Source organism: Helicoverpa zea, chromosome 3 (assembly GCF_022581195.2).
Source record: "Helicoverpa zea isolate HzStark_Cry1AcR chromosome 3, ilHelZeax1.1, whole genome shotgun sequence".
In the NCBI taxonomy this organism is placed as follows: domain Eukaryota; kingdom Metazoa; phylum Arthropoda; class Insecta; order Lepidoptera; family Noctuidae; genus Helicoverpa; species Helicoverpa zea.
In genome coordinates this window covers 4,887,976-4,907,157 of record NC_061454.1, presented here as the reverse complement: position 1 = coordinate 4,907,157, position 19,182 = coordinate 4,887,976, and the positions used below count along the sequence as shown (strand labels likewise).

The 19,182-nt window shown below is 40.5% G+C and overlaps 2 protein-coding genes across 2 annotated transcripts; one reads left to right on the top strand and one right to left on the bottom strand.

Annotated features, from left to right (window-relative positions):
* Positions 1-464: 464 nt before the first annotated feature.
* On the bottom strand, positions 465-6,751 carry LOC124645953 (putative Polycomb group protein ASXL3). Its single transcript, XM_047185942.1, has 7 exons — positions 4,470-6,751; positions 4,245-4,313; positions 4,034-4,107; positions 3,516-3,943; positions 3,142-3,367; positions 2,768-2,878; positions 465-2,649 (listed from the first exon to the last, which is right to left on the bottom strand). The coding sequence occupies exons 1-7, from the start codon at positions 6,475-6,477 to the stop codon at positions 2,503-2,505; spliced, it is 3,063 nt and encodes a 1,020-aa protein (XP_047041898.1). The 5' UTR covers positions 6,478-6,751; the 3' UTR covers positions 465-2,502.
* A 752-nt stretch (positions 6,752-7,503) lies between these two features.
* Positions 7,504-14,389, top strand: LOC124645806 (ATP-dependent RNA helicase DBP2-like). Its single transcript, XM_047185710.1, has 7 exons — positions 7,504-7,714; positions 7,792-8,913; positions 10,037-10,098; positions 11,467-11,526; positions 11,605-11,838; positions 11,981-13,373; positions 13,586-14,389. Exons 1-6 carry the CDS (start codon positions 7,701-7,703, stop codon positions 13,360-13,362), a joined length of 2,874 nt encoding a protein of 957 aa, XP_047041666.1. The 5' UTR covers positions 7,504-7,700; the 3' UTR covers positions 13,363-13,373; positions 13,586-14,389.
* The last annotated feature ends 4,793 nt before the right edge of the window (positions 14,390-19,182 follow it).

Below are 19,182 nucleotides of genomic sequence, written 5' to 3'. Positions count from 1 at the left end.
GCCATTGAGGAGCTGAGATAAACCATAGACAATAAAAATAAGTTTTACAAAAAAAAAACATATTTATGGCTCGATTTTTCGACGCAGTTCTTTATCGACGTCTTTCACCCTACAATATTTTAGACGAAGATTGTAGTAGAATAGGATAGATACCCCACGTCTAGGAATTACTTACTCATATTTACACTAATATTATAAATAGGAAAGTTTTGATTGTTTATTTGTTCCTGGACTCCAAAACTTCTTGACCGATTTGAAACATTCTCTCACTGTTGGAAATGTATTATTATTCGGGATTCATACGGATAACAACCCCATCTAAAAGCTGTTGTTTTTCTTGCACCTACACCATCAACTACCAAATTCCATTCGAATTAGCGTAGCCGTTTCACCGTACCATCTTAGAAAACGAACTCTGGCATTTGTAACTCAAGAGGGATGTAGCATAAATAAACCAACCAATGTTGTTAGAAGAACATAATTTTATTAGAGAAAAAATGTTCATGAGCATAAAATAACTAATTACCAATAAATAACAATAATCCGACAATTTCGCGAAAAAAATCAAACTCGCGAGCATAAAAATAAAGAAAACAAAGAGCCGTCCATAAAAAGTCGTTGGTAGTTTCTAAACATATGCAATCATACCAATTTAACTTTTCATTATTATTCGAAATGTTATTCAAACGCTGTTAAATTATTGCGTACCGAGATTATGAAATTCTTAAACTAAGTACACTATAAGGAATTACAATTCTTTCATACATATCTAAAGTCCCAATAGTGTTCTTCTAAAACTTCCATGAAACGTCCTCAAAGTCTAGACTGTATCTAGCTTTTGTGACATGTATACATAGATATTTTTTTAACACTTATTGATAATATGATATAAGCTAAAATATACAGATATACATTTGTGATTCAAACATAGTGAGCAACACTTGTATTATTAATTATCTATTATAATATCTATGAATATTTAATTGTAACTTATAGCATCTGTAAGTCGTCATGTAAGGCATTGCTATGTGAATAAACTAGGCATTGCTGGAGCAGCGTCGTCAACTATCTAAATATAAATCAGTTATTTGTTGATAATCAGTTATTTTGGTTATAATAAAACCATATTATCATAACCATTGTACACTACGCCCAATACGCAATATAAGGTCCATAGTTATATCATTACTGGGACAGTAAAACAGAGATCAGAAGGAGATTATATGGACAAATTAGATTTTGTTTAGATACATATTACAAGGAAGTCTTAAATTAGCAAAAAGCTATTTCTCAATTTGTAAAAGATTCTTATAAAAATATTATAGACAACTATAAATATATTGCATAACTTAGTGTCATATTAGTGTACACGCCATAATGAAAAACTTAAATATAACAAGTAATGTTCTATAAATACCTACGATAAGAGTCCATCCGATGTTCAACCCACCAGCCTTCACGTATCAATAAATATCTGTACATACACTTAATTATAAATGTTATAAATAGATGGGATATCAGATGGTGCACAAGTACTTTAATTACTATTCCAATACTAAGCCGTTAACTGACAAACTACGTACAAAAGAAAGTCACGAAATGGTAAAGTAACACTAAAATTAATATAACAGTATCATAAAATTAAATTGTGATGATATCCTAATACTAAAGTATAATGGCAAAATGAAATCCTTAGCTCAGCGACTTATTCTCTTGTGTACTCTTAACAACAACTATATTATTTGTATCAAATAAATGTCAACAAATGCTACCAAGTTATCTGCTATATTTTGATAAGCTTATTAATTCGTAAAATCTAAATTATAAATAAAATACGAGTTACAGAATGTTGAATAAAAATATTGTGCCGTGTACAAGTTATAATTGGAATCCTTAAAATATGAAGTATGTATTATATTCAACGTACAATCTATAAATATATCTGTTGTCTGAAGAACAACCAACATTTTAACAAGAAACTAACATGAATCGGTACTTTTCATTATACGTCGAATAAAACGATTTACTGCTTTCTAGCAGGTACTTGACAATTCTAATATTAAACTGTTTACAATGTTTATAAGTTGAAAAATAGCAAGGTATAAAATCGGTATTCTGATTAACTCAAGTTCAGCGACAACGAATAATTAGGTAAATCTTTAGCGCAACTTCTATCCAACTTAAAGCTTTACAGAATATGTATAAGCAACTCTTGTTAGTTTGTGAAGTACAAAATAGTGTTAATATTCGTACAAAGGATACAAACTAATATTATTGTTATCGATACATACATACATTCAAACAGATAGCACCACCATTCCTAACAACCATTTCCTTTTCACACACCTCCTTCGCGGATACTCAAGATACTCAAGTTCGATCTATTAGCTACGCTGAACTTAAGGTAGAGTACGATTAGGGCTGTAGCTAAATTCGATCTATATAAAAGTTCCTTGTTGCGTTACGTTAGCAAGATGGCAGCGGCCGCGCGACGAGGCGGGGTCAGCGTATGAGGCAGGTGAGGCACAGCTCGGCCGAGCCGATGCAGTCGTCGTGGCAGAAGGCGCCGCACTTCTTGCACAGGATCATGGCGCGCAGGTTGCACACGCACGCGTCGTCCGCGCCCACGCTGCGGCACCGCGCCACAGCCTGGAATACAGTACATTACGATTAAAACACCAATTCGTAACTAGAAAATAATTTGTCTCTGAATTTCGATATTTGACTCACTACGCTAATACACAATGATGTGGTCTACAGTACTCACCACATTAGTATTCTGGTTTGCAGGGGGAGCACTAGACGCCCGCGGTGCCACGTTAGGAGTCCTTTGTACTAGGATATACTGGCCGACGTTATTAGAGCGATTCTCATTCATCTGGAAAGTGGTTACCATGACATTATTAACTGTGTGTTATTATATGGATCTGAAATCTGAGCATGTATGACATTCGTTTTATATTATCGCCAAAATTATTAAATAAGTGGTTTCCGTACATGTGTATGTACTTATATACATTATCTACCCAGCCTTTTATCAACTATGTTGGGGGTCTGCTTCCAGTCTAATCGTCTGAATTAATGATTATATAAATATACTTTAATACTTGCAAGTTTTTTGAAGACAACAGTAATACATACTTCATTATGTGGCATCACAGAGACAGGTAGCTGCCTGACGAGCACGGGTGGCGGTGGGGGCGGAGGCCTAACGGACCGCGCGGGCCGCGTCAGGAGCGCCGGCGGTGGCCGCAGCTGTCCGCGCAACGCATCACGATTCGGACTGTTCTGGATCGCCGCTTGACAGATCTGATAGCTGCGCTCTAGGTTCACCGTACCAGGGGGCACTTTGTTTGAACTTCGACTCCTGGAATTACAACAAAATATTCAATAAAATATGTGAAATTATATCATAGAACCTCACTATCCATGTAGAATCATTTCTTTAAAGTCTATGTATGAAGAATGCATCCTATAAGTAAAACATTTTGAATGAACAAATGTGAAACACATACCTGTTAGACTCTTTCCCTAATTTAGACTTTTTTCCCCGAGCCCACATTCCTTGTGTAATGGTAGTCGAATTTACAGGTGGGTTTGTAACAGCAGTACTTGATATTAAGCTAGTTGCTGCGTCTAATTCTTGTTTCACAGATGAGTCCTTTATTGACTGACAGCTCTCTGAAGAGTTTGAAGATTCCATATTATAATTAGCGTCCCTGTCTTCTTTGTACATACAATTTTCATCATTCATATTTATATCTTCCATGCTTGTTTTCGAGTCTTCACTGACATATTTAGCACTCTCTGTGTTTAAGTTTGAAAATGGGTGTAAAGTCATAACATTTTCACTGTTTGCCCAGTCACTATCATTCTTCCATGATACTGCTGATGCTTTTGGTTTGGCTGCATCTTTCATATTGTCATCAGGGTATGAAACAATCTGGAATTGAGTGCAAGAGAAGGTTGTTAAAATAATCAAAACAACATAATATCTTACAAATGTCTGATGATAAATTGTATGAGAACTTACAGATGTATTAGTGACTTCCATCATAGGTATTGATGAATTTTGTGTTAAAGGCATTGTAACCACAGCAGTAACATCTGGAAGAGTTTATTTCTTGTTTAAATAAAAATCGTTTGACAGATTGATAAAGCTGGATTAAATAAGCATTGTCAAAATTGTATGAAAAATGTATTTTATAACTACCCACATTTATTGTGTTTGTAAGCATACTCACTTGTTTCACTCATGTATGATGATAACTCCATCAAGTTAGGGTGTGATGAATATTTCACATCTTCACTTTCTGTGGAAGTAGGTAGAAACAAAAGTTTATAGAATATACATATAAGAAATAAAATTTTATAGATATTTCAGATTCACAAAAGAATGAAGTGGTTCTCTGTGGAGTTTAAAATAAAAACATAACTAACTAAATGTTATGGATAAAAAAAAAACTTACGTGATGTAAGTATTGAGAGGCTTGTCTCCAATATAAAAGATTCAGCATCTTTAAAATGTTCATCATAATAGTTTTGTGCCATGTTTTGTGGTATGCTTTCTTTTTCACATTTTTCCGGGCTGTGCATAGCATCATCAGTTTTTATGTGGGACTGTTCAGCAGGCTGTAGTATTTGACATTCCACCTCCTGGCTGTAGCTCTGACATGGTTCTGGTTCTACAACAGTATCTTTATGCTGCGGTGATTCTAAATCAATTTCAGACTTAACACGTTCCTGGTAAGGCTCTGATACATATTCTTCTTGAGTGTCACATGGTGTTAAATCCTGAACAATTCCTTTATCAGTTTCAACATTTTCTTCCACTTCTGTCAAATGGTTCTCATAAGAAAGAGCCTCAGTAGGACCAGTAGACTCACTTAAAGGCATGTTATTTACATTCATATCTATTTTCAAACTGGACACTGAAGATTCACTTCTTGCATCATATTCATATCCTGATGCAGTGGCTTTACTGTCTTCACTGTTTGTGTCACCATGCTCTTGTCCCGAATATAGAAGTTCATCATTAGGGCACACCTGCTCATTAGCATAGTTTGCATCAATATCTGAATAATTATTTGCAGTATCTGCATTATGTACGATATAATTTGTATCATGCATTTCATAATCCTCTTCAAATTTTATTCTTTTTGCCATAGTATATTCTACATTTTCATTACTTGACCTCTTGGAGGCATCATGTACATTGCTATCAGAATCTGTTGCTTTATCCTCTTCACAATCCTTAGAATTCTCCTCTATAGTGACTACGCTGATGTCAAGCTCTTGCTTCACTTCATTCCGGTCTGGATCCCCATCTGGCAGTAGTAGTGGGTCAACAGGTGTTGTGGATAATGAATCGTCCATCCTCTGTGTTGAAGATGAATCAGAGAAACTAAAGTCTACTGGAAATTCCTCATAGTTGGGATGACTGTGACTTTTTGTATGTTTGAGTGGCAATAAGTCTGGCACTGGAGCGGACTGCTTACTACAAACTGTGACAGGTTCCTCCAGCACTTCATCAGCTCTGGCTGAAGACCTCGTCACTGCACCCACTGAGCGCATTCTTTTACTATTACTAGAAGATTTACTTTTTTTAATTTTTGGAACAGTGCTACTGCTTGTTATTGAAGCTGTTGGTCTTAATTTAATAGTAGTCTTAAGAGATGGTCGATCTGAATTTAAACTGATAGAAGATTTCTCTCTTCTTGACTTCTCTCCCCAGATAGGTTCAAAATGTTTTAATTTCCATGGATCTATCTTGCTTTTTTCTTTTTCCGCTTCAGTCTTCATTCTTTGTTGATTTTCTGGAGTAAGTTCTCCACCAGAGAGACTGTCTTGCCATTGTAAACAAGCTCGAGCAAAAAATTCATTATTCAGACTAGAAGAATTTAAGCGACCTGAAGGACTTAACCTATCCACACTAGGTAGTAGCTGCCCAAGCTTATATTGATATAGTGGTGGAAGTAGAGAAAATGTATGTTTGTTTAGTAATGCTCTAATGTTTGTATTTACTAATATTGAATCAGGCGTCTCTAAGTCAATGCAACCTTCTCGTGTCTGTTGTAATTGTGCTGCGGTTGATAACTTTTTACCACTGCGCTTCCTTGGTTTCATGCAAAACCCTGGTATGCTGGCTAATACTTCTCGCATGGTAGATGGTCTATTAGTATTGGAATTCGTTTCTGAGTAGGATGTTGCTGCAGTCCATTCTCTATTTTCAGGAGGTGGTGGTGGTGGTAAAGGTTTCACTATTATCCTAGGGAGGGGTCGTGAATGATTAGAATTCTTCTTTCTTCTTTTTGACTGTTTTCTTGATGAGTGCTTACTTGACTTCTCACCATCTTCGGGAATGCGTATGATCGAGTACTGGTCATTTTTACATGGCGTGTATTTACTATCAGTTGAGTTATCAGAATATTCCATATCGTTGTCTATTTTGTCCGCAGGTGATACGTCTAGTTCCATTGTTATGTTATGGCGTGTGTAAATATCAAATAATGAAATGAATATGATGAACTATTGCCGATAGCAATCACTATTTCAACCCATCGTGAGTTACTTCACGATTCAAAAATACCTTTAATAAAATATTAACAATACAAAAAAAATATCATCACTTATTTGAAGGTGCAATGTTCAATTTCATGACAATATTCATACAATACAACTCTTTTTTTCCTCAAGAATAGTTGGCTGAGGAGCAAAACGCAAAATGTCACAACAACGCAGAAAATGGATTCCGTCACAGATAAGTAAAGAACTATGGAAATTAACATTTTGTCTTAAAAGTTGTTGCAGTTGCTAAATAATTATTTATTGTATTTCTTAGCCAATATTTTATGTAAATTTCATAACGATTACCTTAAAGTGATAAAATATTTTATGGTTAATTTATTTATATTGCCCTTAAGGTGGTGATACATTGATGGTTATACTTCCCGACTTCATCGAATGTTAAAGTTTTCACAATTTTCAATATTCTTATCATATTCCTGTTCCTGGTAAAAGTAAAATTGATTTGGATCCAAAACAGATTTAGGGTTTACAGGTGAGTTTACAGCTCAGCTATGCAATTGTGTATCTCAAAATTTACATTTTATACTTGAATGTTTAAAGTTAACTTAATGTTAAAGTTGAGATGGGTTCACCATAGCGTTCTTCCCATGGGAAATGGGCAGTTCCTTAATGATTGATTTGATTACACTAGAAAGTTAATTACGGAGTAAGAGTACAATGGGACAGGATATTGGGAAGTACTTAAAAAGAAGAAATAAGTGTTTCGTGTGGAGAATTTGTTATTTCCACTAGTGCTCCTAGGATCACTTATATTTATTACTTAATATTTTTTTTTGTTATAAATAGGTAGATACCAAGATGCACGTATTAAATAAAAATGTTAAAGTTAAAATCAAGTTTAAAAACTCGTATTTAGTTAGTAAAGTATGAAATTATCGATTGTAAATTCTTCCTTTTGGTGATGCTAGTTTGTCTATGGCTTCGGTTGCTTCCGCGTCGCCATCTTGTTTTATTCACAATGAAATGAATGGCGTTGTGCTATTAAAGTTGTGTGATGATTTGTACTAATTGAAGTGTATTTTTCTAATTTTTTAAGTGATTTTGTGGTAAAGTAATAATTGAAGACAAATAATTGCGTTTCTTGTCAACGGTATTTGATTTCAACTTCAATCATGGGCCGAGGAAGGTAAATATTTTATGCATTAAACAGCACATTGTTAACTAAAGTATGGGTATTTTCATACGGTGATTTTGTACCCTTAGAGATCGCAGCCGTGATAGGCGTCGCAGTCGCAGCAGGAGCAGGAGTAGGAGCCGCAGTCGAAGTCCACGTTATGGTCTCGGTTCGGGCGGTGGCGGCGGCGGCGGCGGAGGTTATGGCGGCGGGCGTAGGAGTAATCCCGGTGCCAGCTTGCGAAAACCGAAATGGGACCTAAGCAGGCTGAAACCATTCAAAAAAGACTTTTATGTACCTCATATTGATGTGGAAAACAGGCCAGAATCTGAAGTAGAAGCTTGGAGAAGTGACAATGAGATCACTCTAAAAGGGCGCAATATACCTAAACCAACGATGACATTTGATGAGGCAGGTTTTCCCGATTATGTTATGGATGAGATTGATAAAATGGGATTTTCCAAACCAACCCCAATTCAGGCTCAGGGCTGGCCTATTGCGCTCAGTGGATGTGATATGGTCGGTATCGCCTCCACGGGATCTGGCAAAACTCTTTCTTACATTTTACCAGCAATTGTACACATTAATAACCAACCGAAATCTAGTAGAGGTGATGGTCCAATAGCTCTTGTGTTGGCACCCACTAGGGAATTAGCCCAACAAATCCAAGAAGTATGTGACAAATTCGCTAACACATCTAAGATTCACAATACATGCTTGTTTGGTGGAGCTCCTAAAGGCCCTCAAGCAAGAGATTTGGATGCTGGTGTTGAAATTGTAATTGCTACACCTGGACGTCTCTTAGATTTTCTTGAAAGTGGAAGAACTAATTTGAAAAGGACAACATATTTAGTGCTTGATGAAGCTGACAGAATGTTGGACATGGGTTTTGAACCTCAAATTAGGAAGATTATTGAGCAAATCAGGCCTGATCGCCAAACACTTATGTGGTCTGCTACATGGCCTAGAGAAGTTCAAAGTCTGGCTGCAGAATTCTTGAAGGATTACCTTCAAATTAATGTTGGCTCATTACAATTGGCTGCTAACCACAACATCTTGCAAATTATTGATGTCTGTATGGAATATGAAAAAGAAACTAAACTGAGTACCCTACTAAAGGAAATAATGGCTGAAAAAGAAAACAAAACAATCATTTTTATTGAAACTAAGCGTCGGGTTGATGATATCACAAGAAAAATGAAGAGAGATGGGTAAGTTTGCTGTTATTGATTATTGTCTTTATATTTGTTTTGCTAAGAAAAATTGTCGTGGTGGCCCAATGGGTAAAGAACCAACCTCTTTTTTTTTTTTAACAATGTCAAAAATCATCAAATGACCCCTCCTGACGTGGGTTAGCAGCGGTGAGGGAGTGTCAGACTCTTACTGACTAAAAACCGTCGTGTTCCGTCGTAGGCCTTTTTATGTGCTAGGGCCGCGGTATCTCTTTCGAACAACCCGCAGCCTGACGTTCCGCCGCCTCCTTCTCGAGCATGACTGCTTCGCAGAAGGAGGCGACGGCATCCTATTCCCTCTCGCCCCGGACCATGGCTTGAACCAGGGCCGGACGCGAGAGGTCGCCGCCGCCTAAAGCCTCGACGAGGACCCGGCGTGCCCTTCCCACGCAGGGCACTCCTGGACTGTGTGGTCCACCGTGTCCTCGGGGCTATCCGCACAGTGGTGACACCCGGGCGCCTCCTCACGACCGATTCGATGCAGATACCTCCCGAAACAACCGTGTCCGGTGAGGACCTGCGTCATGCGGTACGTGAGGGCGCCGTGACTCCTCCCGAGCCACTCCTCAAAGAGGGGACTTACCGCCACTATGGTGGCGTGCCCTAAAGAACCAACCTCTGGAGTATGAGGGCGTGGGTTTGATTCCAGGTCAGGCAAGTACCAATGCAACTTTTCTAAGTTTGTATGTACTTTCTAAATATATCTTGGACACCAATACCTGTGATTCGGATGGCACGTTAAACTGTAGGTCCCGGATGTCATTGAACATCCTTGGCAGACGCTTCGGGTAGTCAGAAGCCAGTAAATCTGACGCCAGTCTAACCAAGGGATATTGGGTGTCCCGGGTAACTGGATTGAGGAGGTCAGATAGGCAGTGGCTTCTTGGAAAGCACTGGTACTCAAAAAAAGGAAAAGGCTCGGGAGATGATGATTTGTTTTGCTAAGAAGAACAATAAATTAAAAATTAATAAAATGGCAATCTTTGTATACTCTGGCCGAAATTTGTATTATTAACAGAAAAAAAAAAAACAAGTGCACAGGATAGCATAAGTTTGTCATTTTTCTTACTCTTACTTACTTGATTCTTGTATTTTCTTTTAGATGGCCTGCTGTGTGTATTCATGGAGATAAGTCACAAAATGAACGTGATTGGGTTTTACAAGGTAAAGTTAAAAAAAACTTCAGATCTTATGATGATTTAATATTAAATTTATTATTTTGACAGTAATTTATATAACACTAGCTCCACAATAATAGCCAAACTATTTTGATATGAAACTGGTGCTGTATACTGACTACTGATATTCATATAAAAAACTAGCACGAGTGGTTGTCGAGAAGCGGTGTCGGACAAAAGACGCGAGCGCGTTGGGTGTAGCGCAGCCAGTAAACATTGTTTGAACCCGTGTCTGCATGTGCAGGCTGTGGAGAGCTGCGGCCGTGCGGCGGGGCGGCAGCGCGCGGCTCGTCGCCGCCCAGCCGTCCGGCGGCGACGGCGGCCCGCACCGCGCCCGCCTCTAGTTGTCGGGGCTAAGCCCTATGCACTCTGACCCGCTCCCGCGGCTAGTCTGAGCCGCTTCTCGCGCGGCGCGGCGGCGGCCGGCGCATCTCGCGGCATGTCTAGGCGAGTCCCGCGGGTGTCGGACGCCGGCGCTCGCGCCGCGCCCGACCACGGTGGTCGGCGCTCGGTTCTCGCCCCTCGTGCTGATGGCCGACATATCATCTCTCGCTCTCAATTTTTAATTTTTTGTGCGATATATGACGGAGTCGATATTATTAGTAAGTTTACTAATACAATAGTGAATGGAATAAAATATATTTTACGTCTCTCATTAAACCTCCTAAGGTTGCCCTCAATTTGCATTTACATAGTTACATGTGTCATGTCATTTTCCTATTCAACATCTTTATTTTTCTTGTGAATTATTTTAATTATTTATTATGTACTTACATTGCCTATGCTTATACATATTATTTGTTACCCATGATCATTTAATTTATTCATTATCATACTATTATCTATATCGCATAAACATACTGGTGGCCTAGAAGGGGTGAAATGTGAGATGAATACTGAATAGGACACTGATGCAACACATACTTCGTTAAACTTGGACTTCGTCACACTGGATATTGTACTTTGGTTTATAAAACGTTGCCGATATTATTGTGGGAGCGACATAATACCTGCAATTGACCATGAAAGTAATTTATTTGAAATAGTTTGCAATAGTTTTGCTATATGCGGTTTTATGAAGGTTATTCTCATAGTAGTAAATACTACAAAAATATTATGCACTGTTGTTTGGAAATGGGTAAGGATTCAAAAAAGTGTCATTCAAATTCAAGCATTGGAATATATTTACTGAAATTTGAAGTACTAATCGATTGTGTTCTAAGTAGAAACTAAAGCATTTTTTTCTTGTGTTGATTCAAAATATTCAAATAGAGACATGACATTGTTCTTAATATTCAATGAAACAATGTTTATTAGGTTTGTTGAAGGTGCTAACACATTTACTTTCTTACAGATTTTCGTAGTGGGAAAGCTCCCATTCTAGTTGCTACGGATGTAGCTGCTAGGGGTTTAGGTATGTATTTTAAATGACTGAGTTTTTTTTTCATAGTGCTTTGGAATGTTGGACTATATATATTTTCTTTGTTTTTAGATGTTGATGATGTCAAATTCGTAATAAATTTCGATTACCCAAGTAATTCTGAAGATTATGTGCATCGTATTGGCAGAACAGGACGAACAAATAAAACTGGCACAGCCTATACATTTTTCACTCCATCAAATGCAGCTAAGGCAGCCGATCTTGTAGCTGTATTGAAAGAGGCGAAACAAGTAGTCAATCCTAAATTACAAGAGCTAGCTGAACGCGGTGGTGGAGGTGGGAGACGTAAGTAAACTGGCATTGTATAATAAATGTCGTAAATTATGGACAAATTGAATCATAGCACTCTTATTAGTTTTAAAGATTTTGACAGCAAATTTTTTATTATGAGTGACTTATTAAGAAAGTTTATTTATGCTTCTGCTAGGACACCGAGGCCGTGGCGGCAGATACCGCCGTGGACGCCGCTCTCGCTCGCGGTCGCGGTCCCGCCGTCGCCGCTCCCGCACACGCTCTCGCTCCCGCGACCGTCGCCGTAGACGCCACAGCTCGTCCAGATCATCGCGAAGCCGGTCGTCGAGGTCGTCAAGAAGTCACTCCCGCTCCCGTTCCCGTTCGCGTAGCCGTTCTCGTTCAGGCAAGTGCAGCCCCCAGAAGAATTCTACGGATTCGGGCCAACAACAGCCGCCCCAAGCTCTTCTTCCCACGCCGAAACCGCTTTTGCCGACTCCTATTGGTCCTCAGCTTCCATCCGCTCACATTAGCAAAGGGCCCTCTACCCCTCCCATTGAAAATAACGTTCCTCACTCTGTTAGAAACGTTCAAAATAATCCCGTAAGTAATGGTAATGCCAGTTATATGCCGCAACCAAATCAAATACCACCTCTGATGGCACTTAATCCTCAAATGAACATGTGTGTACCTCCCCCAATGAATGGGCAGGGTTTTGCAATGCCTCCTTATTTTCCGGCCGATCAGTACGGTATGATGATGCCGAATTTCCCTGCGGCCATGCTTCCACCGGGTGGCTGGGCAGCTCCGCCCCCGCCTCCTCCTCCCCCTCCGCCCTCAGAGTCCTCGGCTAATGGCAGTCACGAGCAAAGGGGCCCTGGGCAAAGTGGCCACGAGTCAGATTCCAGAAAACGCGGGGCTCGCTCTGGCGGGCTCGGTGGATCAGGCGGCTATGGTCCCGCCGCGGGCGGACTGGGCTCCGGCGGCGGGCTCGGGTCGGCGGGCGCCGGGCCCGGTGGCGGCGCCGCGCTCGGCAGCGGCGGCGGGCTGGGCTCGGGCGGCGGGCTCGGCTCGTCCGGCGGCCTTGGTGCCGACGGCCCGCCCGGCTCCCGCTCCCGCGGCCGCGATCGGCGGCGCCGCGGCAGAGGCCGGGATTACGACGACTTAGATTCTGCTGGGTCGGGAGGTCTCGGCTCGGCAGGACTGGGTGACGGCGGCGGGCTGGGCCAGCCGCCTGGCGGCGGCTACAGTTCTGGCGGTCTCGGTGTACCTCACGGGAGCCTTTTGCCGCGCATGCTTCCTCCGAGCGGCGTCGATGCTGTTGGGCCGCAGGGCGCAAATTTTACTGCGTTCGGGTCTTATGGATCTAAGAGTATTAAGCAGAATAGTAATATGCAAGGAGACGAGAGTGGCGAAGGTTACAACAATGCTGGTTGTAGAATGGATTATTATGGTCCACAAAATATGGGACCCGGCCGGCCATTTGGTCTCGGTATGGACCAGATGGGTTCCAACGGTGCGCTGGCTAATGGCTCCGTGGGGTACAATAACGACCGCCAGAGAAATCGCCGACGATGAATACGACTGAGGTTTGTTATATTCAAACCAATGCCAACTCACCTATTTTAACACCTCCACTTACATTACTACACTGAAACAAGCTGCCTCGGTGGCCTGTCGATCGAAGAATATAATCATTTATTTATGAACGCCTGAAAAATGTATGATTTATTCTGTGCTCTCTTTGTCAATAAAAATAGTTTGTAAACGCATTTTAAAAATAAGATGTCTTCTTTTACAGAAAATGGATACAATGGCGATTCTCGTCGACGCAGAAGACGTTAAACGGCACTTGAATGTAAGAAGTAAGAAACTTAGTTACTTAAGATTTGACGCAGACTATTTGATTTCCATTCCATGTTGTATTTATTGAATGTGCAACCATAGTGCAGTGCTACAAATATGTGTGTTCTCCTAATTGTCACTGTAGACTCCCCTGGAATTATGCATTGTAAATAAACATTACATAGATGTCTTAGATTGAACAATTTTAACAATAAACATTTAGATGCAAAAAAGTGCCAGTATATCCATTAACACAATCTATTTTTCGATATAATATGCAATATTATCTTATAGGCAATTATTTGTCACATACATTTTGTATATAGAAGTAAAATGTCACTGTTTTAATCTTAGCTAAGAATATAGCATCAAATGTTTAAAAATTTCAAAATTATCTAAATATTATATGAAACTGAATGAAATGAAAAGCAATTTTTTACTGGCTGATTTTGTACTATGATTGTTGTAAAAAAGAAGCAAATAAGTGGCTCATTGATATTATTTGTTTCTGACGATAGCTTTGAGCTATCTATTTATACATTGTACATCCTTTGGATTTGGTTTATATTTGCGTTTTAAGTGCTTTTGTGGTCACTTTTAAGTTCTAGCTGTATCAGATATTAGATTACGTTAAGTATGTACCGTCGTATTATGAAGAAACATTATTTTTATTTAGGTAGGTATCTATTCCCAAGAATCTTTGACTAGTGAATTGTATCTTGTAAAACGTATGTGAACGAAATTAAAGTTTTCCACTAATTTTGAGCAGTTTCTTTTCTACTACCCTTTACTCTCAGGACACAGGTCCCATCTGAATTTATGTTGAAGAAGAATATCAGTACCTACGCTCTAGATTTTTTTTTTGAGAGTAAGGCCCTCCGCACATGGAGCTACTGAAAAGGAACTAATCACAAACTCACATTACTAAGGCTCAATTCACACCAAAAGCGCGGCGAAGGGCAGCGAAGCGAAGCGCGGTTTGAGTGTCATTTGAATTTTTACTTTATTCCCATTACTATAATGTATATTTTCGCATGAGAAACTCGAACGAGTCGCGCGGATGCCCGCGGCGCCGCGGGACTTCCCGCGAATTCCATGAACGGAGTCGTGCGACTGCGCGGGAACTCCCGAGAATGCTCTAGCAGTAGCGAGCGGCCGCTGGCAATATCCCGCCCCTCGCGCCTGCTCCCCGCGCGCGTCTGTTGCGAGCGCGCGAGCGAGTGGGTTTTTTCTTTTTAATCTTTTCTTTTTTCTCATTATCTCTTCGGCTTCTTCCTCTTCAATTATATGTGCAATAATGATTAAATCCAAAACACCCATATTACTGCTTAAACACAAGTTTCCTCTTGTTTTGTTGAAAGTTAACTGCGCTAGAAGAGCCGCGGCCCGTGAATTCATCGCGGGCGGGCTCGAAAAGGCGCGCGCAGTCCCGCGACTTCTCGAGCAGAGTCGAGCATTCCAGCGAATTCTCGAGCAGTCGCGGGAATCCACGCGCGTTCTCTACCGAGCGGGTCGCTGCGCTTCGCTGCCCTTCGCCGCGCTTTTGGTGTGAATTGAGCCTAACGAGTTTTTTGAGCGTCACTGCCCATACATTGCCTAAGGCCAGGTTCCCACTACGCCGGACCGGCAGATCTGACGCGCCGGTAAATCTGCCGGAAGAGCTAGTGGCTGTACAATTTATATGAAGCTATTCACATTATCCCGGGTCCGGCATTTTTGCGGGGCCCGGCATTTTTACCGAGCGTTTTGTCACTACGAATTGCCGGCAGAACGACCGGGCCAAATATTTGTTCTGGGCAAATACATTGTCTGACACTTGTATCTCGTACTCTTATGTCTAGTCGTCCCAGTAAATCGTCAAAAGTGGTTGCTGTCATTCGAAAATAATTGAAGAACTTTCATTCGTCTCTTCTAAGTTTACCCATTAGTGTTCCAAGTGAAAATCTTTCCCGTAAAATAGGGTGTACCCAATGTTTTCTTTTATTTTGCCTTCTATTAAGATACCACCACAACACAACAATTTCGTCGTCCATTTTACGCGCACGCAGGTCCAAATTCAACTGAGGTACTGTCTGAATTTCTTCCGGTATCCGATGTAATGTGAACACTCTGTCCGGTGTCCGGTTTTCGGCAGATCTGCCGATCCGGCGCAGTGGGAACCTGGCCATACAGGTTCGCACACGACGCGACTAGTCACTAACCAGTTAGTAACGCGTTGGCAACTGATCGCGCGCGACGCGACATGCCGGTCGCCGAGCTACTAGGTTACCCGAGTTTACTGTGGTTTGATGTGAAAAATTAATGATTTGTTTATCTGTTTCACGCAGCTCTCGTGCTGCAACTGACAATCTGCAGTTCACATTATTTTGGATATATGGGTGAATCCAAAATCTGCGTCGATTCCTTCGGCGTCTGTTATTCAGCCCCGGATCTAGGGGGGGGGCAAGCCGGGGCCTGTGCCCCGGGCGGCAAATTCAGGGGGCGGCAAAATCAGGCGGCTGCCAAATTCACACTTCACAGACCAGTGGATAACTCATCATTTATTTAACGTTGACCACGGAATAAATAATAGCACAAGTACAGCAATTTCATGGCAATATCAACTTGACCGATACCCTGCACCACTGCACGAACATTTATTATTCACGAGGCGAAGTTTTAGCAAACTAAAGATGATTAAAAATTATTTGCGATCATCTATGAGCCAGGAACGCTTATCGCATATTTATTTTTATTTTAAATCCTACATCACAGATTACTGTAATGGTTACCTACAGCGCCATCTTAACCTATGGTGCAGGGTGTGCGCATGACCCGGGCGCCTTGCTCGGTCTCGGGGGCGCCGCGGGACGCCCCACCACCAGGAAATTTCGATGAAATTACACCCGTTTCAAAGGGAAGTTCTACATTGTATCACGCTACTGACAAGCAAAGTTCCTAAAAAAGTCGCCTTCGCTTTGTTTGATTGATCATTTTGATTATTTTTTACTTTTAACATCCTCCAACTAAGTGAAAAAATTCTTGCTCGCTAGCTCGCAGCTAAATGACAACGCGGCTGTTTTTCTGATTGTTTATCATTTTAATTGACTCGGTCGTCGGTCATTGATTCGGTCTCTAATCACGTTTTCTTTTTATTTGTACATAATTCCCAGTTTAATTTGTGAGTCTTCAAACAAATACTTAAAAAAAACTCGCGCTCGCTACGCTCGCGGCTTCTTGTTGCTTTATAATGTCCTTGATCAGGTATTTTTGTGTCGCAGGCTCAAAAAATTGCGCGCTCGCTTCGCTCGCGCAATATAATACATGCTTTGCCTTAATGACTTCATAAGTCAAGTCCACGCTGCCTTACCTTTTATAAGTCAAATGTAGTAAAAATATATTTATGGAGTCCTCAAAAACAAAAAAGTTTGCGCTGCCGCCTGCTTGTTACAGCGCTTTTTAAAACTAATTAACCTTTTGCGTCCCAAATTAAAAAATTTGCGCGCTCGCTTCGCTCGCGCTACTTTTTGCAATTGCATCGTTCTGTCTCGCCTTTCATAACTTAAACCGCCTACAATGAATTGAGCCTACAATGAATTGGACACATTTTTTAAAGTCCTTTACCTACCAAATAGTGCATTTCATTCGAACGTTCTTATTTATATTCCTTGTAACTACTGTAAGAACTTCAATACATAGGTGGCGCTTGGGTGATGATTGCACCCAGGCGCTACATGAGCTACAGACGGCCCTGCCTGCTTACATAATAATAATAATAGCCTTTTATTCAGATCATAGTAACAGTACATATACATATAGAACTTAAAAACTTAAAATTAAACCTTTGACCTAATCTATTATTTAATTTATCTTAACATTTTCTAGATCTGTTTGCCAGTCGGCAAAAGCCTCCTCCAACCTTTTCCATTCATGCCTTTCTTGAGCCACCCTGTTCCATGTGACGCCTGCAACTTGCCTTATGTCGTCATCCCATCTTTTTTGTGGTCTGCCTCTTTTCCTTTTACCTTCTCTGGGATACCATCGTGTCACAATTTTGCTCCATTTGTCCTTCCCTCTTATCATATGTCCTGCCCATCGCCATTTAAGCCTTCTAATTTTGGAAGTTATATCTACAACATTTGTTTTGCTTTGTATTACACGGTTTCTCATTCGGTCTGACTTTTTCACATTCATCATGCTCCTTTCCATTGCATATTGGCAGGTTGCAAGTTTGCTAGTCATGTTTTGTGATAAGTTCCAAGTTGGGCTACCATATGTGAGAACTGGAAGTATGAAGGTATTAAAAAGTTTGCATTTTATTTTCATAGGAAGTATTTTATCTTTCGTAATCTCTTTCAAACTCCAGTACCTCCTCCAACCATTGGTGATCCTTCTTTCTACTTCCTTGTGCATCGAATCCTCTTGAGTAATTAGCTGTCCCAGGTAAATATAATCTTCTGTATAATCGATTTGGCTGTTTGACAGATGTATAGCGGTTTTCTCTCCATTTGTCATAACTCTTGCTTTCTCCGGGTTCAGTTTTAATCCAACCTTCTCGCTTTCCGTTGCCAATTCGTGTATCATGTTTGTTAAGTCTTCCGGGGAGTTAGCAAATAGCACAATGTCATCTGCGAATCTTAGATGTGTTAGAGAAGCACCATCTATTTTGATACCGACATTTTCCCAATTAAGTCCTCTGAATATTGACTCTAGTACCGCTGAGAATAAAAGGGAATCTCCTTGTCGTACGCCTTTGCTTACTCTAAAAGGTTCCCCCTTCTTTTCTAGTTGGATTCTCGGGGTACTCTGGCTGTAAACGTTTTTTATTAAGCGGATGTATTTGTGTTCAACTCCTTGTTCTTTGAGGGCCTCCCATATCTTTTCGTGGAACAAAGAATCGAATGCTTTGCTATAATCGATAAATGCCATGTAGTAGGTACATTGGTATTCTTTGTACTTCTCTATAACTTGGCGAACTACATGTATATGGTCGATCACCGAATAGTCCTTACGAAATCCTGCCTGCTCAATAGGTTGGTGTTCATCGAGTATTTTTTCAATGCGATTTAGTATGATCTTGGCAAATACCTTATATATATTAGACATAAGGCTGATAGGGCGCCTGCCTACATATTGATAGCTAAAATTATATGGATGATAAAGGTGAAAATAAACATAAGTAGGTAGGCGGGGCGGCATTTTGCAGATTTTGCCCCGCCTAAAAAAAATTGAAGATCCGGGGCTGTCTGTTATGATGATAATATAGTATAATGACATCGTCATCTTCACTCGATCCACTCGACATTTTTATTGCTTCCAATATTTCCCCTTGCTAGGTTTTTCGCACGTGTTTATTTAGTAGTAGAAATAACAGGAGTGACTGAAACCTTGCAACGTGAGTAGCGTCGTGTGCGGAATACAAACTATAACTAGTTTGTAATTCTAATTACTGATTAATTCCGTCATATTTGAGTAGCTCCATGTGCGGAGGGCCTAAGCGTACTGTGCGTGCAGTTCAGTTCACGAGGAGCGCCTACTCATGGGTATGTAGGGTCTTGGAACGCTTGTACAGAA